This window comes from Chionomys nivalis, chromosome 10 (assembly GCF_950005125.1).
Source record: "Chionomys nivalis chromosome 10, mChiNiv1.1, whole genome shotgun sequence".
Lineage (NCBI taxonomy): Eukaryota > Metazoa > Chordata > Mammalia > Rodentia > Cricetidae > Chionomys > Chionomys nivalis.
In genome coordinates this window covers 19,514,570-19,537,436 of record NC_080095.1, presented here as the reverse complement: position 1 = coordinate 19,537,436, position 22,867 = coordinate 19,514,570, and the positions used below count along the sequence as shown (strand labels likewise).

The 22,867-nt window shown below is 41.5% G+C and overlaps 1 protein-coding gene across 1 annotated transcript in view; it reads right to left on the bottom strand.

Moving 5' to 3' along the window:
• Setd3 (SET domain containing 3, actin N3(tau)-histidine methyltransferase) overlaps positions 1-22,867 on the bottom strand; it is a 73,354-nt gene that overhangs the window by 32,211 nt on the left and 18,276 nt on the right. The window contains exons 4-6 of the mRNA XM_057782920.1: positions 20,380-20,528; positions 18,451-18,523; positions 17,933-18,189 (exon numbers count right to left, since the gene is read on the bottom strand). Coding sequence (XP_057638903.1) covers positions 17,933-18,189; positions 18,451-18,523; positions 20,380-20,528 — 479 coding nt within the window. The remainder of the gene's footprint in view (positions 1-17,932; positions 18,190-18,450; positions 18,524-20,379; positions 20,529-22,867) is intronic.

Below are 22,867 nucleotides of genomic sequence, written 5' to 3'. Positions count from 1 at the left end.
CTAATTTTTTATTACATGTACACATGACTTAATCTTTTTTTTTTTAACGTTCCATTTAGAGATGGAGTTGTAGCTTGGTGGTAAAGCACTTGCCTACAGTACATGAGGCAAGACTCTGGATTTGACCTTGAGCAGACCCTCCCTAAAAAAGTATCATTTAAAAAGGTTGGGGGGGGGTGGCAAGATGTCTCAGTGGATAAAATTGCTTGTTGACAAGCCTGACAACCTGAATTTAACCCCCAAGAACCCACACGGTGGAAGAGAGAACCATCTCCCACAAGTTGTCCTATGACCTCTACATTCATGTCAGGCTAATTACCTGTGTGTGCATACTTGTTCCATCATGTACGTGTGCATGCACCTACCTATATATAGATACACAATCTATCTATAGCAGAAAAGTACCAGAGACAGCAACAGTACCCCAAAAAGTAGCTTGTATTTGTAAGCTTTAAAACAAAACCCTGACTCTAATAAACCCACATCAACTGGTTTATTAATTATTAAATCAATCTCCCAGGGATCACCACCAGCAGAACAGTTACCATCCCATAATATACACTGGACACAATGATTCTCCTCATCTGACCACCCTACAGTATTGATTCTGGTTTTAAAGTAAGTAGATTTTAATGTTAAGAATTCTATGTATCTACTCAGGCTGTGAATTGAAAGAAGCATCTCCATACCACCCTCCCACCACTTCCTGCTGAGCACCAGCTGCCACAAGGTTCAATGCACTTCTCCCAGCTCTCTCCTAAGTGATCACGTGGGTAGGTCACCACAATCTGTATACCTAGTCAATTTTATGACATACCTGACAGGTGGAAACACAACTGAACTACACATAAAAAAGAAAGAACAAATTCCACCCCATCCAGCAAGCATCCAGCTACTCATCACACTTGTGTTCCAAGAACCAGATGGTAATTCTAATAAGAGCACACTTCACAGTCAAGTTGTTTCCTGAATTTACTCTTTTGTTCAGGAAAGCAATGGGAATTTCAGTTTTCATTACAGTTGTAACATTAAAGTTAAACAACAATGAGAAATCCTGAGCTCAAAAAGACTTATTCTTTAAATGTGTGAGTCCTTTGTCTGCATAAAATCTGCTCCATGGTCAGACTGGAAAGAATAAAGTCTCTAGCTTCTGCAAAAGTCAGGTCATTTACCCTCATGTTCAGATACTACCTTTAAACCACCAAACACCACCTTAGTTTCATCTGTCAATATGACCCATACAAAGCTCTCTATCATAAACAAAACCGAGTTTTGTTTTAAACAAAAGGTTAGGAACACACATGTTAGAAAGATCAAGATTTCTTTCCAGAGACTGTAACACTTCCAGAAGCAAATACATAAATACGGTAACACACCTCATGGTAAGCCTGAGTCCCAACTTTCGTCTAAATCATTCCTTGTTGCATTGTAAGACGTTTACAGCATCCATGATCCAGCTGTGACAGCCAAAAATGTCTCTTCCTCCCAAGGAACAAATCCTCAGTTGAGAACTTCTGGGCTGGATAAAACATTCTTGAGATGACTACAAAAAGCACTACCTTTAATAAGAATAATCTACTCAAAAAAAAAAAAATCCTTTGGAAAGTGACTCCATAAATCATAAACTGAAGACAGTCACAAAACCCAAATATTCAGAACACATATTCAGAAGAGAGGGCCAAACTAAAAGCAGCCAATGGCAAGGAGGAAGTTACTTCTTCATGATGAGACTTTCTGTACTGAGTGGTGGAAAAGCTTTAAAAATACTTAGTAAAGAAGATTACACAACACTATGAAAGTAAGTATTTATTGGTTACATGTATTTTATTAAAATCAAAAAAAATAGTAATGTTAAATAATCCTCCAAAAAACAGACACAGGATCTCAAATTTTTCTAAATAATGTTAAGTATTTAATTAATTTTATACTGATTGTGTGTCTATAGGATGAACTTGAGGTCTACAGGGCTGAACAAAACATATTTTAAATGAGTAGAAGACTTGCATAGCTCTTTTAACAGAGGATGTCCATGGAGCTGGTAAGCAAACAGAAGCATGCTTACCACTTTAAGTCACCAGTGGAAATCAGAACCACAAAAACCTAAAATGTACACCAACACCGATGTCCCCAAGGACAAAGTGTTGGTGAAGAAGTAGAACAACTAGAAATGATTGCTGGTGAGAGTGCAAATTGGTTCAAGCACAGGGTTGTTTAGCAATGTCTACTGAGACTAAATGGAGCAAATATTCAATACTCCAGTAATCCTTCTCCCAAGAGATGCCCAGAAAAAGAGTGTGTATGTCCAAAGGAAGACACATGTAAGGCTACTTATAACTGTGCCAGCAAGATGGTCCAGTGGGGAAAGGTATTTCTGTGCATGTATGATGATCTGAGTTCAATCCTCAGGACTCATGTAAAGATAGAAGGGAAGAACTGATTCCACAAAGTTGTCCTTTAACCTCCACATGCCCATCATGACACATACATATGCATGGGTACACGTGTATACATGTACACATTCATTCACATTCTCTCTGTCTCTCTCTCTCCCATATCTGCCCATGATACTTTATTTGTCAGTTTGACTGGACTTAGAATCCCTCAGAAGACATGCCTCATAGAGTACCCATGAGGGTGTTTCTAGAGTTTACTAAGAGGGGAAAGACCCACACAGAATATGGACTAGAGCCCTGGACTCAATCAAAAGAGAGAAAACTGAGCATCAAGGGTCCTCTGTGTATCTTGACTGCAAATGCGATGTGACCAGCCACGGGGTACAGTCTCCAAGGAGCTTCTTCCCTTACGTTGCTTTATGACTGTTAAATCTGTCACAGCAATGATAAAAGAAACTAGCACACAGCCTGAGCCCAGCAAACAACCAGTCTCCATGAGCAGAAGAAGCCAGGTATTACCTATAATCCCAGCATCTGGGAGACTGAGGCAAGAGAACTGACACTATACTCAAATAATGTCCATAGGAAGACAGCTAATAAGGCTACTTATAACAGGACGGCACTGAGAGTTACATGTTAGCCTAGGCTACAGGGTGAGACCCTATCTCAAAAGAAAGAAAGGAGAAAAAGAAACAAATGTAAATTTATACAAGAAAGTTTATAGAACAATGAAAAGGGGCTGACCTATTGCCATACACAACAACATGGACAAATCTCACAAACATTACACGGGGCAAGAGCAGCAGATGCAAAAGAGGCCTGGGCTCACCTCCACTTATAGGAGGTTTGGTGACACTTAAGACACCTTGAAAAGGATGGGTGTCTACTGTCTGAGAAAGGACACTGAAGAGCTGTCATACCCTAACCTTGATGTGGGTACTGTATGAAATTCTTGGCAACTCTACATGGTGTAGCTTAACTTTCATTTAAAACAAAAAACTAAAAGTCAAGAGGAAATTTCCCCAAAAGGTTAACCTTTGCTATAGGGGTTATTAACTATTCCCTACCTCTTTTAAGTTACATATTATATTAACATTGGCTATTTTGAAAGTCAATGGAGTCTGCTCATTATTGATAGCCATATATCAGCTATCATGTCTTGCTCTTTTTTTTTTTTTTTTTTTTTTTTTGGTTATTTTCCACCTACACTGCCTGAGTAAACTGTAAACAATTCTTCAAAAAGTTTACACTTTAGACTGTGGGTGCTCAGCTCTACCTGGGACAACAACCAGAAGAGGGACAGAAAGAATGGACGAGCTGGTGGATGAGAAGGGGTGAAAGGCTGCCTCAGGATAGACCATGACTTAGGCCCCATCCCAGGTGAAAAGCTACTGACAGCTGATGACAGCTAGAGGAGGAAGAGTCATTTTTCTTTGGCATTGTAGCAACTAGTAGCCTATGCTCTGGGGATAGCACACCCACATGCAAATGGGCAGCACTAACTGAACAAGGACATTCCCAAGTGAAGTGGGATATTAAAAAGAAAAAATAATAAACCAGCACCCCACCGTTCAAGACAAAGTGAGCTTGGCACCTTAAACAGAAAAGGTAGTTAAAAATGCCATTAAATACAGACAAATCACTAATTAGTAGGAATCAAAGTACTCAAACAGAGGACACTTTCAATGCAAATTCCTCACTTGCCAAACGGGAAGTCTGATGAGTTCTCACAGCTATACACAAGGCGGATCTTGACATCTAGAAAAGTATATGACCTTGCTAATGCTGTTCCCTGCTTCTAAATCCCTCCTTCACCTCCTCTGCCTACTTGCTATCTCATGACACACCAGGCTGACCTATAGTGAGAAGCCCTACCTCTGTGTCTCATTCTCTACATCTGCTGCTCCTCTCCCTGACTGTGGATGGATCCCACTCCTGCTTTGTATCGCCAGACTGGATTTAACAGACAGCACCTTGTGGACAGAAGCACTCGGCCTCTCTGCAGAGCTAGCACTTAACAAAGTTCCTCATGTATGAGTGACAACTTGCAATGTGGCTAGGTGGGAAGGTCCAAATCAGAAAGGCCACTAGAGGGCAACCTATTCTGCAGATCCCTCTCTGCCACAGGAAGCACTGTCACTCTTCTCAATAAAGTCTTGTTTGCCTTCCCTTCATAAAAAGGAAGCCAGAGGGGTCAGAGTCACTAGACATACAGAACTTTTATGTAATGAGGTACTTGCATGAACAGACAGACATAGTCCTTCTCTGTAGATCTTTTTCAGTTTTTGAGCACTCCTAACATTTCAACACTAAAAGCAATACCCTGTCACTGTAGAATGAACCGACACGCCATAACTGATCAAGGGTTCACCTTCAGGCACCAGTAATTATATCACACAGGTCATAGGAGACGTGGCTATTAAGATAAAGCCAGTGTTCTTTTGGTTCAGGGGCCAGGGCCTCTAACTCACTTGAAACTTAAAAAAGATAACATAAAGAGCAGGAATTTCAAGGCTGACAATATCATGTCTGATGTAAATACTAGCAAATAAAAAATGGCATATTAATTTTTAAACTCCTTCACAGCATTTAAGAAAAAAACAAGAGTCTGACACAAAAATTTCAGAACTCATTAAAGTTGGTCCTGAAATCACTGGCATATAGAAAGTGAAATCTGTTCGTTCTGACAGTTTTTCCTTCAGACACGCCCATGTGTCACCATGGTAAAGGCTGGGTGAGCACTTCTATTAAACCCTCACTTGCACAAACTTACAATTTAAAAATGAAAATTTGCTCCAGACCTGATTTTTGCATGTAAAAGTCATCTACTTGAAACAATGCATTCTAAATAGAAATGAAATCCACGGGCAAAACCCAACAGGCTACTTGTGGCTACTACATCTTAAGCTTTGACAAAGTACAGTAAGTTGGGAATTTAATATCACAATTTCCACTCCAGGTCTAGAAACAACAAGAAGATTAACTTGAAAACAGTACATTCCAGAAGCCTTAAGATCCTCTCTGATTCTCCCAAACTCTAAGCTTTACCAGGCAAACTGGTCTCCTGGCTGGGCTGGGCTTCACTCATTCTCTAACCATGAAGAAGCTTATTACCCAACAGGCCCTGGTCAAGGTGACCTGCAGAATCAGAGGGCAATGACTTCTCAAGAGAGACAGGTCCCTGTCCATGGTGCTCACATGAGAGAAGACACAAGTATAAAGACAAAAGCAACTCAAGATAGTGGTGGGACTATAAAGAAATAAGTAGCACACAGCACACATGACAGGGAATCATGTCAAGAAAATACACACTCAGAAAGACTCTAAACTAAAACCATAAGGTGAAGGAGTTGCTTTGGAAATTGGGGGAAGGCTCTTGCAGATAGCAAAGGCTTATCCAGTCCTACGATCTCTGAGGAAAGGCCAGAAGAAAGGGAGTGGTAAGAGTGAAGGGACCAACAAGCACCACTGAGAAGTCCTGCCATTCCAGTTTACTCCAAACGTAAGCAGAGGCAGAGGAACGAAAAGATGTCATTTATATTCCAGAAAGATCCCTGTTAGCTGTGTAGACACTGATCGGTCAAAAGCCAACCCTGGATGATGGAAAAGTGAATCTAAAGAAATGACAGCACTTCACAATCTAAATAAAAAAGCCTGACCTTGGGAATCTTGAGAAAGCTCATCCAGATCATCATGGAATCATTGCTCAGGATATTCTACAAATCCTGGGAACTCCAAAATGTGAACACAAGATAAAGGCAAACATCCCCATTCAGAAGAATAGAATCAACAAGGCATGTTGACAACATACCTGTAATCCCAGCAGTTGGGTGGCCGAGGCAAGAAGATAACAAATTTGAAGCTAGTAAAGGCTATACTGGAGTTTGGGCCAGCTTGCACTATATAACAATACCCTGTCTCAGAAAAGGAAGGAGGGGGCTGAGGGTGTAGCTCATCAGAACACGTGATTGGCAGGAATACCAGTCTGCCCCTGACCCTTTGCAGCCTGTGAAAGAGTCCATCACACAGAAAATGTGAACAGTGCTGATTCTGAACTGAACTGGAAGGCCAGCAGATGACTAGAGTGCCAGCTCTGGGACCTTCCAAACTCAACTTATAGTCAGAGCAGGGCTTGTCTAAGGCTGCATCAGTGGACAATACTTGTGTAGCATCCCTAGATCCATGCAAATACTCAGTTCCTCAATGATGTCGATGTAATCACAGTTCCAGTGGGCTTCAGAATGTGGTGTCCACCAGAGTTATGTTTTACTTTGAACAACAGTTGTCTGCTATTTCAGCTATGACTTTACTCAATAAATAATTACCAAGCACTAGCTCTGTGTCATCCCTAGCTATCCTGCTAACTGAGAATGAAACTAGGTCCCTGACTTCAGTGGTTAGCATTCTAGTTGAGGAGACAGAAAATAAGGAAACATGACGTGCTATCAGATGTGGATCTGCTTTCGGACAGAAACCAAGGTCAGAGGGCATGTAACATTGAAACACATCTCCAGGACACTGGGGCAGCAGCTAAAACTGAAATACCAGTAAGTATTATACCATTTTCCTCCCTCTCTCCTTTTCTGGAGAGGTATCAGGCCTGAGTCCTATTACCAGGGATTTGCATATGTACTGCATCCATACAGGTGCTTCTCTAACAGGTGAACATCTGGTACTAGGGGACAATAAGTAATATATGTGTATTACTTTGTTTGCTGAATATCTACTCATAAACTGAGTGATAAAAGTCACAAGTTTGAATTCTAACAGGCCTGGTGGGCAGGGACTAAGGAAAGGGAGGAAGGCTGGGACCTTCCTAAGGAAGAGAGGAAGTTAGAGAGCGGAGGGTAGCAGTGCTACAGGGAACAAAGCAGGCTGCACATGCGGGAGTCTAAACCTGAGCAGCTTCCATAGGACACAAGAACAGGCTACAATGTTCCAGGCTCAACGACTCAGTGTTGTCCCCTGCCCACTCTCAGCACCAACATGATACGAGGTATAGCTTTACCACAGACAGAACCATGGACACAGGAAAAAAGTCTCCCAGAGGCCACTAAAAGTAAAGGCAGAAAAAATAGGAAACAAAGGGCACTGAATTCCCCAAAGATTCTAATGAAGATTCTATCTAAATTGCAATGGCATTCACAGTGAGAAATTCAAATTAGATTTTAAAATGACACCTCCACAGTCTTTATTTATGAAAATGGTGAACATCAGATACATGTTTTGCTGTGGGATAATGGTCTTGTACACTGTAAAGATTTGTCACTCATATTGGTTTAATAAAATGCTGAATGGCCAGTAGCCAGGCAGAAGTAAAGGTGGGGTGACCAGACTAAGAATTCTGGGAAGAGGAAAAGCAGAGAGTCAGTCACCAGCCAGATGCAGAGGATGTAAGATAAGAATGCCTCACTGATAAAAGGTACCAAACCACATGGCTAAACATAGACGAGAATTATGGGTTATTTTAAGTTATAAAAGGTAGTTAGTAATAAGCCTGAACAACAGGCCAGTTTGTAATTAATATAAGCCTCTGTGTGTTTCTTTGGGAAAGAACAGCTGTGGGACAAGGAGGGACAGAAACATCTGTCTACAATGTTTAAATGAGTAATACACAAATGTGGGACCCTCACAAAGTTATACACTGAACGCACATTAGAAATGATGAGAATGCCTATCAGGGACACGCAAGGACACACATAGTTTAATAGGCCACTGAGCTGTGGTTAGAAGTTCAAGGTCTGTCCTTGAACTTGAACAGAACTGTTCTAAACCCGATTCAAAAAGTACAGACATCACAGCACCCAGGAAGCGGCTCCCAAACTGTCTATTCCTCATGTGCACATGTGCACACATCCCTCCTTCTGGATCATTGGAGCCAAGGAGGTCTAAGGCTATAGTTGGTGCAGAGTGCTTCTCTCATAGCATGAGGCACTAAGCTCCATTTTCAGTGCACTTCTGAAAAAACAACTAATAGACAGGGAGTCCTCTTATTGAGGGACTCCTTCTCTTCCTCTCAGCAGTCACACAGGCATGGTCACAGCTCTGTCCCACAGGGACTGCCATTTGCAGCCATGAGTTCCTGGTGATGTACACAAAAGCTCTTCCTACCCACCACCCTCACCCCTGCACTTTTTCAGTACAGCCCCACAAGCATTCCATAAGTAGATGTTGCTGACCTGAAGAGAAAAGGCACCCAGCAAAGTCACAGGGACACCGTGAAAGCAGAATTGTTATTGCCCTTCTACACCTCCTAACTTCCATTGTGGCTCCAAAGCTACTGAACACAAGAACCCAAAGCTCACTCATCTCAGCACCTTTGGTCGGTTAACCTGGTGTTCATACCGTCATTACCTCTGACTCTGTGATGTGGGAGAGATTTCTTTCTAATCTGTTGCTTTCATTGGTTCATTAATAAAGAAACTGCCTAGGCCCATTTGATAGGCCAACCCTTAGGTGGGTGGAGTAAACAGAACAGAATGCTGGGAGAAAGAAGCCGAGTCAGGAAGTCGCCATGATTCTCCCACTCCAGACAGACGCAGGTTAAGATCTTTCCTGGTAAGCCAGCTCGTGGTGCTACACAGAATATTAAAAATGGGTTAGATCAATATGTAAAAGCTAGCCAATAAGAGGCTAGAACTAATGGGCCAGGCAGTGATTAAAAGAATACAGTTTCCGTGTAATTATTTCGGGTAAAGCTAGCGGGTGGCGGGACGCAGCCCTGCCGCCGCTCCTATTACAACAGAGTGAAAGCTAACTGGGTGGCAGGGACGCAGCCCCACCACTCCCACTTCAACAGAGTGGCACCCAACGTGCTAATGAACTCCACGTAAAACCTAAGAGGGCTTAAAAAGGAGAGAGAGAGAATTTAAGACAGCTTTTTACTGTTTCTGGGTTGCCTGCCGCAAATAAATTGTCCTGACTCAACAGCAGGAAAAAACTGGCTGTTTTAAAATGCCGGCTTTCTGGGCTGTTGCCGCCATTGTGATCTCTATCTGGCTCCTGCGGGAGACAGAGCTTTTAAATGGAGCATTTGGAATAAAATGCTACGGCTTGCTTGATGGCAATATGGACTGCTATGTGCCTAAAACTGTGTATGGCTCAAGGGTACCAAATGGCTCTGAGGCAGGAGGGCTCAGCTCCGCCATGCTAAACTGTGCTAATCTCAGGCAAAACTACCGTAATTACCATAATAATAGCACAGTTAAGGTTTAGACTGGGCAGGACACAGGCAGTACCATATTACCTGTACATGGTACAACTTAAATTTTTAAAAAATGCTTAACATTTTAAAAAATGCTCCTAGATAGTAAAAGAATTACAGATTCACAATAAAACAGATTCAGACATAAAAGACCACAATGTTGGATAAATGTACGTAGGCTTGAGAGAAAAAAAATATATAAAAAATAAAGTTAATGGTTTAAAAAAAGATAAAATCTTTAAAGAGACAGAATACAGATAGTTATAGATTAAAAGAAATAAAGAAAAATAAATCACGTAAAAATGGAAAATTCACAAAGAGTCTGGATTATGTACATTGTGTTTTCTTTAAAATTTTTGACTGTAAAGGAGCTAAGTACAGAGAGACATTTCATTATATGGGCTGCCAAGCAGAACCAGAATGGATATAAGGGTATTATGACTTCAGGATTTGGATCTAAGGATATGATGCTTTGGAGAGGGTCTTCTTTTGTTTTCACAGAGGATGAGACTCTGTGGATTGCGTCTATCCCAATATGGTATGATAGACCACGCCCTCCTGAAAGGTTGCTGTGAACACCTTCAGAAAATTACTTCACTCAACTGCCGACTGAGATGACCCTGACACACAGGTTACACCATGAAAGATCTGAATACAGCGCCCCCATTCAGCAGGAAGCAGTTTGGAGAGAAAAACTACGCCCATGTTCCCAAATATGGTTTATAAATGTTCTTTTACATTTAAAGGGGGATATGATATAGATATGAATAATTTGCATTGGTATAGATTTTAAGGTCAATTTTGTTATATGTATATTTCTGATCTTGATTAAGGTATTATGATTGTGTAGTTCATTTAAAATGTAATGTATAATTAGGAAATATAGGTTGCTAATGGATAATCATCAATAATGGTCAAGCTTGTAGTCAGGTTAGTTAGATTTTCTAGATGTGCATAGATATATTTCAGATAGGCATTCTTCATATCTTTCAAAGACTGCAGAATATGGCATTTAAATGTTATAGTAACTTAGGGCTTTTCATGACAATGAGACACGTCTGCTCCTGGCAGCACCAGCTACTTCAAGAGGACGATGGGCATTGAAGAGGCTCCTTATGGAAACTGCTCTTGCCTAGACTGATGCATAAAATGGACACAGAGAACCCACAGAGAGAGGACTGATGCCAAAGGAACTCTGTGATGTGTGATGCAAGAGTAAACAGATTTTTACCTGACACACTTCCATGCATTTATCTTACTAAAAATGCTGCATAGGATGTTCTCCAAATAGTTCAAACTGAAAAAGAAATCAACTGTCACATGCAAAGTCATTTACAACAGCGTGTATCAAATCAACAGTGAGAGCAATGGATCATATAACCCATCAAATAAAACAAGAATCCAGGAATCCTTGTTGACATGAACCACTGAATAAATCAATAAATAGGAAAGTAGGGGCAGCTATTCCTCAAAGTAAAATTCCAATACCTGCAGAAGAAAAACAGAACAGAAAGTTTCCAGTTGGCACACATCAGTCACACATGCCTAGTGCAGAGGACAGTGGCAGCACAAAAACTAGTATATGAGAATAGGGTATTTACTTGCTGTCCACTTTATTGGAACAAACATTAATAAAGCACATTAATTTATGTGTTCCCCGAGAAGGACACAACTTGACTTCTATGATACTCTTGTCAAAAACATGATCTCAGTTTAATGTGAAAAACTTCAGATAAATATTAAATGAAAGATGTCTATAAAGTGGCTGTCAGAGTATTCTTCAAAACAATGCAAGAGTCTGAAAGGAACTGAGAAGACAGAGAAATTGTCAGCAAAAAGGAGAGCAGCTAGGGGGAGCTCTGTGCCACCACTGACCTCCTGGATCATGTTTTACACTGCAGTTGCGTAAGGCATTACTAAGTCATAGACTAGGCAACATGAGTGTGAGCTCTATTTTATAACTTGTCTATAAGCACAAAAGTTTTTCAAACTAAAAGTTAAACAACTGAGCAGGGTATAATATGCATTATTGCCAAAAATGCATAATCTCAACCTAACTTGAGAAATCAGATAAGTACAAATGAGTGACTTCCACAAGTACTCTCCAAAAGAGTGCCAGGGTCACAGAAAACCTTTGTGAAGTTGGGGGTATGGCCCAATGGCACTAGATTCGATCCCTAGCAACACACACACACAGTTGGATTCTACCTGCAGTTTCTGACCTCTCATCCTAAAAGCATCTGAAGATAGGGAACACTACAAGCTGGTGCTCAGAGTCTTCCACATAATTTCGTGCATGTTCCTAAAAGGCTTGTTTGTTACAGGGCTTTTGCATGACAGCAAGTGCATGTCTTGTGCTGCTAAAAGACAGATACAAGTAAAGTCACGCAAACAGGACAAATAACTGTCTGTATTTAACCACAACTGTCATGGCACACTGAGAACCAAAAATGGCATCTCTTTCTGCTTCTTGACAGGGTCCCAAGTTCAGAATAGGTTGTAGCAGGTACAGCAGTAACTGTAACTATGGTTGTTCATCTCTTCTGTCACCACAACCCAGATTAGCCGGAGGTTGCCTGCCCAGCGAAGATACCAAATTCAAGACTGCCATACTACACTCTGAAGCAAAACTCACCATGAATGAATTCTCTCACACTGAAACAAGATACACAACTAATACACAAATCATTTTCTCCACAAAAGGAAATCCAGGTAAACATGCAACAAGTCACCTAAACTGGGAAATGAATAAATGTTAAACACTGTTAAACCTGTAATCTATTTTAACGTTTCAACACAGGAAAAGGTGTGTCTTTGAAAATTCTTATCCTCAACATAAGCTGATGCCCCGAGTCATCAACTGACATGTTATAAAATGATTATCAGTTAGACAGCTTATTCTCAGACCTATATCTTTTTCACTTGATCATTCAGCACAGTAAGGAGAGTAAAATCTAATTGGAGTTGATTCCACTTTAACACAAATACGTAGTTTCTAATCTGAGTTTAAGCCAAATCTTGTTTTTCCACTGATTTCTATCACAAAACTGGTTACAATGTTGCCATGTGGAAGTCTCACATGGAGCTGACCTGTGGTTACATTCTCATTTACTAGGAGCATTTTCTTAGCTGTAAAACTGCAAGTTGGAAAAGCCAGGTTCTGCCTTTCCCCACCAGTCCTTTCTTCTCTGGCTCCTGTTCACTAAATGATGGAAATTTTATCCCTATCGAGGGCTCTCAACCCTTAGAAGCCTTTTCTAGCATGTGGCTTAGTCAGTTTCTAAACTTAGCTCTTGGACTTGGAGTGTTAAAATCAAGCTGCAGTATAAGGCTCCACCAGCAGGTGCTGCATCAACACCAGGTGGGCTCTCAGCGCTTGCCTGAGGCTCCTGTCATATGCTTACAACCTTGTAGAGGGATACAGTGATTGCTAAGCACCAAAGAATACAATCTCAGACAACCTATTCTCATGTTCTCCCTGCTGCAAGAGCTGATATTCTACTTCTCAATAAAGCCTTGCTTGCCTGCTCTTCGTTGAAGGGGGAAAAAAAAAGGAAGAAAAGATTACAGTGCAGGATCTGGAAGGACGCCTGGAAGACCAGACACCCAAGCCTCCAGTACACAAGGGAAGGGAAGAGGAGCAGAGGCCTGGCAAGACTCCATTTTAAAACAAACACTATGAAGCAAGCCAAAATAAGTTCACTTAAACTAACAAAAGTGCCCACACCAAGAAGCCCTTGACCAAAGAAATATTCTGGAAAAAGAGAACACAGGAAATAACTTTGTCTAGGTTTTAGGCAATCAAGAAATAAGTGACCAAAAAAATTAAAATAAAAAAGCAATACAACGAAATCTAAATCTTAAAGAAGTTTCTGATTACTAGAAGTTTGTCATGGTGCATTTAGAATAAAATTCCAAACACTGGGGAACAGTGTGACGCTCTCTACTAATGGGCACAGATCTGTCAAGGACCAGGGTCACACCACAGACACATGGAGGTGTGGAACACTTACTCTGAGCCTTGACAAAGGAACTCTCAAGCTGGCAGTCAGATGAGAAGAGTCTTCAGTTCTAAAGAATTAGATACAGACACTCAGGAAGATGATTCTAAGGGGATATCACAAGCTAGAAATAGAATATGGACATCCTTTCCCTGCGGCCTGGAAAGGGCTGTGACAGAGCTCACAGATATTTCTCTAGGGGATGGTTCTCATGTTCCTTGTAAAGATGAAGATTCTCAATGAGAAACAAAACAAACAAAACCTAGAAGGCAGATCCTGTGATGAAAATGTCAATCAGGGTGTAACTACAACACAGTGGGTGCTCTCCTCCCTCTTTCTGAGTGCTAAGACACAGACATTGTACTGCCCCTGGAAAAGCATGAGAAAGCCCTTCACTGCTCCAGAAGAGAAGACAAGGACAGCAGACAACAGTAACATCTGTATTTACTGATTTATGACTCACACTTTCGAAAGTGATGAGACTATTCTAAAACAAGAAAAGCAGCTAGACTCAAAAGATGGTTTTCAATGAGTGACATGGCTAATCTTGGTTGTCAACTTGACTGCATCTGGAATTGACAAGGACCCATGCTGTTGGGCACTCCTATAAGAAACTTCTCTTAATTAGATTAGAAGAAAGACGTACCCAAACCTGGGTCTCACCTTCTGGAGGTTGGTGGTCCACATGAAAAGACATAGAAGAAGGAAACTTTTTTTCCAGCTTGCCTTCACTCTTGCCGGCAAATTCACAATCCTGTTGCTGCAGTTGGTATTAAATCTTTAAAATTCTAACACAGACTGAAGACCAGCAGCTCTCCAGGAACCCTCTAGAACGTCAGCATCAGATTGCGACTGCAGAGATTTCAGCCTTATGGACCAAATAACTACCAGATTATTTACTTTTCTGTAGTGAGACAGATGCTGAACTCCTTGGATCACAGACTGTTCATTCTACCAGTTGTGTGTGTCTAGCTAATACAGGACAGATGCTCCTTAAATCTGCTACCATATTCCTGATGCACACCTGAGCTGATGGGTTGGGTCTCAGGTTATGCCCCCGTTCTAAGCTGCCTAGAATGCTTATTCCAACAGGCACTTAATTGGAAACCCTGGTTAACAAACTTTCTACAGGTCAGACATGGTGGAGCACAACCTTAATCCTAGCATTTAGGAGATGAGGGCAATCAAATCTCTGTGAGTTTGAGACCAACCTGGTCTATATAGCAAATTCCAAGTCAGCTGGAATTACATAATGAGACCTTAGTTTGTTTTTGTTTGTTTGGTTTTTTGTTTTTATTTTTTAAAGGAAAGGAAGGAGGGAAGAAGGGAGGGAGGGAAGAAGAAAAGGGGGGAAGGAGGGAGGAAGGAAGGAAGTGGTGGTGGTGGTGCATGCCTTTAATCAGCACTTAGGAGGTGTGGGCAAGCAGATCTCTGAGTTCTGAGTTCAAGGCCAGCCTGGTCAACATAGCAAGTTACAGGACAGTCAGGGCTACATAGAGAAACCCTATCTTGAAATACAAACAAACAAAGAAGACTCACAGAAAAGAAAACAAAACTTTCTACAAACGTTCATTAGGCATTTTCAACTTGAATGGTCCCTTCTGTTCTTTCTTTTCATCATTTAGTGATGGTTATGTTTTCTTTGGAAAAAGAATTACAGCAGTTAGCTAGGTATGGTGTATAGCATGCTTGTAATCCCAGCACAGAGGCGGAAAGGCGACCATACACTCAAGGCCATCCTAGGCTACATAACAAATTCCATGCCAACCCAGGGCAATATAACGAAATCCTGTCCCCCAAAACCAAAACAAACAAATAAAATAAAATATCAAAGAATGAGAAGGAGGTTAAGGAGGAGGAAGAAAATAACCATGGTGTCAGACTGCACTGACAGGTTAATAGTGTGGCACCCTGGGTTCTGGAGAGGAGAGTTGCTTTTCCACCATGCCAACCTCACTTTGAAATAAGCCATTTAACACTATTTTAGATTACAGAAAACATTAAAACCTGTATGAACTTTAAAGACTAAAAACATAAGTTCCCAGACTAACCACAGGACTGTGAGGACTGGACAGTTCTGAGTTTGTGCCTATCCTGTGGCTTTCAGGAGGCTCTTCATTATCCTTGCCCACCAGAGACTGCAGGAGAAAAGATCAAGAAGTCTGATGCATCCCAGCACCAGGAAGAAGAAAAACAGAAAAACAAAAACACAGAAAAAAAAAAAAAAAACTGTAACAACCAAGTAACCTGGGCTGAAGGATGCAGACAGTGACAATTACAGCAAGCCCAGGGGCTTCACACAGGTCAGCTCCTTCTGTCTACTTTCCCCTAGAAGCTGGGGCTGTATCTTCCCACCTTACAGTTAAGGAAAGCACAGCACTGCCCACTGTGGCACAGTACAGTGCTAAGTAGTGGCAAAGTAAGTAAGCCCTCCCAAATCAGCACCAGAGCCCACCCTGGTTACTACATGACACCAGCTGAGTAAAGCAGCCCATTCCAAATTCCATTTCCACAGCAAGTGAGATGGACCAGAGATGTGACTTAAGTCAAAGCCTATGCTCGTCCCACATGGCCACTGGGCTTTTACCACACAGATTACCCTCTACTGCTTTGTTCTGCCTGTACCACACTCAGGATCCTCCAGTTTGGGGCCCTTGCTAATAAGGCCTCCCAGCTAACCCACATAAGTGACTACACCCCAAACCTAAAGTTCACACACATGTGTACGTACACACACATGCACAGGGAGAGAGAGAGAAAGAAACACTCAGGGGCATACACAATGCCACCTCAGAGGCATACACAATGCCAAGGTGCTCAAATAAAAACTAAGAATAAAGGCATAACACTTGCAAATGGCAAAAAGCCACACCAAATGTCAAATGTCCAGGACACTGTAAATAAAGAGGCCAAGTTTTAATCTGGCTCCATCAACAGTTTTTTAAATTATACAAACCTGAAAGAAAAGCTGTATTGTCATTCTTCACAATGTCCTAACCTTGAGGTATAGAAAGGCAAAGCAATTTCTATGAGGCAAGGATCATGTGACTTGAAATAGTTGAAATATTTGGCAGGAGGGAGATGTATTTCTGAGAAGAATATTTCTATAAAGCAAGCACACTGTAAAACTAAAACAATGAATGGATGTTGGTGGAAGAATGCTTACCTAGCAAGCACCATTTCCTAGGTTCCATTTACAGTGTGTACATGTACACACACACAAACACACACACACACACACACACAGAGTCATCTTTAAAATGGGTAAATAAGTAAAAATAAAGTAATGCATAAAACTATTCCATAAAGCAATAAAACACAATTACCACATCTAGAAAGCATAACAAAACACTATGGACAGATGATTTCTAAAAGAGCCACACCAGCCCAATTCAGGCTGCCAAACTGCTCAATGAAAGGGAGGGATAGCAGCTACCATTCCTGTCCTCCAATCAGGTGAAGCAAGACAGAAGTGGACCCGAGTACTGCAAAGGAGTCCAGAGGAGACACCTGATCAAGCTCAGGGCGGGCACTGCAGTACTGGCTCTATCCTTTCCTGAAGCAGTGATGGGACCCCCAAACACAGAAAGCTAAAATAAACCCTCCAGAGATTTGTGTATGACACTTCCACTTAGAACTCTCTAAAATATAATACCTCGTACACTTTGAGAAACATAAGCAAATCACCTGCAGTTAACATAACTGTCAATTTTTTCAACTAATGAATAAAGTAGAAATTAATTTTTTTAACTTTTACCAATTTGTTTCCTAATTTTTTAAGTTTTTAGTTTTTATTAAATCTATCCATTTTATCTATGAATGTTTTGCCTAAATGTGTGTCCGTGTACTGTATGAGTGCCTTCTGCCCACAGAAGTCAGAAAAGGATGTCAGATTCCCTGTAACTAGAATTACAGATGGCTGTAACACATGATGTAAGTGCTGAGAATTGAACCCTGCTCTTCTGCAAAAGCAACAACAGCTCTTAACCTCTGAGTCATCTCTCCAGCCCCTACAAATCAATTTTAATTTTCCTAGAAATACAACACACTGGGGACCTTTTATATATCCCATAAAGTTCACAGCCTGTAAAATCTCTTGATAATCTCACTTTCAAAAAGCTCAGTGACTTTAGTCAGTGAGAAACTGCTGCTTGTATTGATCCTGGATGCTGATGAAGCCACATACACTTAAAACTATATGGTAGTAGTTCTGCAAATATGGAAATGATAAAAGAAAGGTACTTGAATACCCTTTAGCTTAAAAGCAAAGTGCTTAGGGACCTGTAAGAAGATGGGCACACGTGCACAGGTCCATTCTTCCCCACCCTGCTCACCTGGATGACTTTATAGAAATAGGCATACTGGCGTGCTGTGTTTTTATACTGGCTGAAGACATCATGGATGGCTTGTGTCGACTGAAGACATCGCACTTCCTCTTCTTCAAAGTAGAGAGGGGTGTCATATTCACTGGGGAGAGTCTGAATGTACGGCTGCCAGAAAGAGTTGGGGCTGGCTCGCTCACACAGCAGATGAAAGGCCAGTGCAATGTTTCCCATGGCTTGGAGAATTCGGTCTTGAGAATATAGGGGCCCTGAATCAATCCAGAAGTTAGCAATGTAAATGTCACGGACTCCTTTAAAAAGCCACCACTTAAACATGCAAAAACCACAGCACAAAACTCCAAGGTCATATGCATGCTTCTCCGGACACAAAATGGAAAACATTTAATATGGATTTGAGGACCTTTATCATCAGTTGAAAAACAACCAAGCATGCATGATCTTTTATCATTAGGAATGAAATTTTATATATTTATACAGCTTGTACATTGCCTTAAACAAATTATTCTTACCCAATACTGAATTCTTAGCAGACTCAACAGTCATCAGTAGCTTTCGTGGAACCCATAAAAACAATTCTTCTGCCTAGAGAAAAAATAAGAAAACAGTAGACTCTCACAACATGATCTTAACCATATCTACTGTCAGAAAGCCAACCACAAGAAATACAACACAGCTATATATCAGCACTTCTAGAAATCAGGTATGTTTTAAATATTCACATGTGCACTGTAGTTAAATGAGTAGAAGAATAACATAAAATCCTATTTCTGGGAGGAAAACTGGCACTACATGGTCCTTATGCTGATGAAACAAAACAAGACTTCCAGCATTAATTTGAAGCAAGTAAAACATCTAGAGTAGAACACAAAGGTATGTTTTACTGCTTGCTATACTTTCAAGTTATAAAAATGAAATAATCCTTACCCTCATATTTTACAAGTAAAGTGTTTCTTCTGCTAAGGTCATGGACCAGAGCAGAATCCCTGCTGCACAGGGTCTCAAAACAACACTGGCTAAAGTACCAGCCCACAAATGTCCTTGACCTCACTATTCTGTTCCCAATATATATATGGGGATATATGACTGTGTATGTCTGTGCTTATATCCACTGCATAACCCAGCCTAGAACTCTATCATGGAGGACAGGACCAGGACAGGGTCAGGTGGGAACTAGGAAGAAGGGCCTCCACAGAACCCAATACACAGCACCTTATAAACCTGCACCTTCTAGCCTCCAGAATGTGAGGATAAATGTTCCCAAGGAAAGCGCAAGACAGGCCACAGCTAAGATATTGGGCAGTACTGGCATGAATGAGGCTTCTTACCTGTTACATGAAAAAAGCCTGTGGCATCTTGCCTCTGAGCTTTTCTGTTTTGTCCCCTGTTGTAGATTGTAAGTATCATACAGGGAAAAAACTCATTGTTTTTCGGCAAATCTGGCATAATAACAAATGAATATCCCTTACACAGTAGGTACTCAACAGATATCTAATATGCCAGAGTTGTGAGGACAAATGGAGAGAGCTTGGCCAAAAATCTGTTGGAGGCATGAAGGGACCAAAATAATATTATCCATTTCTTCTACCCAACTTCACCAACTGAAAGATACAACACTATAATAAAAGTGTCATTTAAAATATAACCTGCTGAGTTTGAGAAGCAGGCAGATGCTCACACCAAGTCACAGGCACACTGGCTCCCCACAGACCCCTTATGTGAGCTTGCCTTGTAAGGCATGGGGTGGAAAGCACAAAGCAGATGAAGACCCTGAGCAACCAGCACCCACAGGCTAAGCCCAGTTCCTTATCCCCAACTGGCAAAAAGAGACTAAGTTACGCCCCTCCTCTTCAGGACAGCAGGACTGAGGAGCAGAGAGACTGTCTCAAAAGTATCTCTCCAGATGTCTAGCTCTCAGAGACTGTCTCAAAAGTATCTCTCCAGATGTCTAGCTCTCCTCTCCTCTCCCTACTGTTTATGGTGCTGCCATTTCTATGAGTGGCACTTTCAGTTATCCAGAACAAGGGTCAACTTCCACACTGCCTCCCTTACCTCCATCAATCACAGGATCCCATGTGCTCTCCTCCCACAGTAAGTCCAAATCCTTTTCCTTAGTTGACTCTCAAAATCCTATCAGGCATGTTCTACCGTCTCCTTGTGGAGGGTTATAAACGCCTGGCTCTAAGGTTGAGCTAATGACACATCTCCCCTAGAGGATGAGCTGGCAGGACTCCTAGAATGCTGTCAAACTGAGGTTCTTCACAGGCTATGTGGTCATTAAAGGGACTGCAGCCCACAAGGATAGGGAATGCTGCCTATGTACCCACAAAGCTTTAGACAAACCTTTGGTGTCTCTGTCCCATATGTTGAGCTCAATCTCAATACCATGCAATGGTTCAAACACACTTAAATCCCCTTAGACCAACAGATAATAAACTCACCTTGATGTCTCTTGTTGCTCTCAAACCAAAGCCCTCTTCTTTGAAGTTAACCATTTCAAACCCCTCGACAGAAGCCCCGTTTTCAGAGGCCCATTTCATTAGATCAGGGAAGTAATCTTCTCTTTTCCCATCAAAAGTAACAGACAGACCTATATCATCCATGTTGGAAACAAGAGCTACTTTAGGTCACATGTCATCACACAGCTCTAGAGCATACAGGCAGAGCACAGCTCACACTGGCTCTTGTCTTAACACCCATACCTTGAAATAATCAAAATTAATCACCAGGTAGTCATGGTACATACCTGAGCAAGCTCCGGGAAAGGTGAATTAAAATCCCAAACTCTCTGCCAGTCATAGAGAAGTACATCCTGACACTATGTGACAAGAACATTGAAGACAAGGTGCCTCTACTAGATAGTATTAATGGCAAAGGCAGAGAAGACTTAGTTACTACAACTGTGGCTGAGATCTGCCACATAGCTAGAGGCTTTCCTCTTAAGTCTGATATGTCATCTCGCTTGTCACAATGTCCTTAACACAAAACTTAACCCATAAAATCAGTAGCTAGTCTCTGTGCACTGGTGCTTGGGGAAAAATGAAGATGCTTTGCAGGCCTGAAACTAAGGACATAGAGATGCAGGGCTAACACCAGCAACTAGAAGAATCTAGATGAGTGTGATCTGAAGGTATCCACATATAAAACACCATGAGTGACACTGTGTGTTTAAAAGCAGCCATGTGGCTACAGAGATGGCTCAAAAAGCATCCAGGTTCAATTTCTAGCACCCAGATGGTGGCTCATAACTCCAATCCCAGAGGATCTGATACCTTCTTCTGGATTCTATGGGCACCAGACATGCACATGATGCATTTACATATATGTAAAGCAAAACACTCATACACACAAAATAATAAAGCATAACTAAAGAAAAAAGTTAAACTCAAGCACAACAGTATTTATGTAAATTTATATATAATTGTGCTTGTATTTATAATTATATGGGCTTATGGGGAATACAAACATTCCTGGTAAAAACAAATACCTTGAAAGTAAGAGCAGTATGGAACTATAACTCTACCTGGAATATTTTATTTTTTTAAACCAAATACAAAAATTAAAAGAAAGGAGGAGGGTAAAGATGAACAAGTGGGAAGAAAGAAGGGAAGACCTGACACAACAAAGTTCAGCAAGTGTTCCATCTGGGTAGGAGAATCTCAGCCCCCTTCTTTTCAGGACTTGCCATCAAGTTTAAAATAATCAGGAAGGTGAGAAGTCATGCACTCGAATAACCGTCACACTTGGTAGAGTGGGGAAAAAGAGGCATGCTATTAGCATGGAGACAGGCACAGACCCACTTCACCTCCCTGTAAAGTTTCCTGACACATTTCTTTTCTTTTTTGACGGGGTGGGGAAGGGATTGAGACAGGGTTTCTCTGTAGCTTTGGAGGCTGTCCTGGAACTAGTTCATGTAGACCAGTCTAGTCTCAAAGTCACAGAGATCCGCCTGTCTCTGCCTCCTGAGTGCTGGGATTAAAAGCGTGCGCCATCACTACCCATCCTTGACACACTTCTATGCCGTGTCATCTGAGCTATAGAGACAAGTGTGCAGACAGAACAACAGGTTGGTTACTTCAGATAAATGAAAAGCAACCATTTTATTTTCAGACTCCAAAGAAGGTTCTCATATTTTGCAATGTGCGCTCCTTATTGTTTTCTCTGCTACCTTCCAAGTAGCTGTGCATACCAATCTTCTTAAGCTTTACAGGACAACAACAACAGTTATATTGAAAAAGTTTTCAAACTGACAGTCCATTTGCCAACTTAGCTAAGAGTAGTTAAGCTGGCTACCTAATATGCCCTGTAAAAACACAGCTTAAGAGGTAGGGTGCAGAGGCTAGAGAGGCGACTCAGTGACTCTGCAGTTAAGAGCACTGGCTGCTCTCCCAGAGAACTCAGGTTCAATTAATTCCCAGCACCCACATGGTGAAGCACAACCTTTGTAACTCCAGTTCCTGGGGATCTGACACCCTCTTCTGGCTTCCACAGGCACTGCACTAGTACACGTACGTACATGCAGGCAAAATATTAACACAAATAAAATAAAAGCAACCCTTAAAAGAAAAAAAGGGCCGGGCGGTGGTGGCGCACGCCTTTAATCCCAGCACCAGCACTTGGGAGGCAGAGGCAGGCGGATCTCTGTGAGTTCGAGACCAGCCTGGTCTACAAAGGGAGTTCCAGGACAGGCTCCAAAGCTACAGAGAAACCCTGTCTCGAAAAACCAAAAAAAAAAAAAAAAAAAAAAAAAAAAAAAAAAGAGTAGGGTGTAGTTCAGTGGTAGAGGGTGTACTTAGAATGCACCCTGGGTTCAGTCCTCAGCAGCACAGGCCCCCCTCCCCCCCAAAAAAAATACAAACTCACACAGCTTAAGAAATTTAACAATTGCCGGGCGGTGGTGGCGCACGCCTTTAATCCCAGCACTCGGGA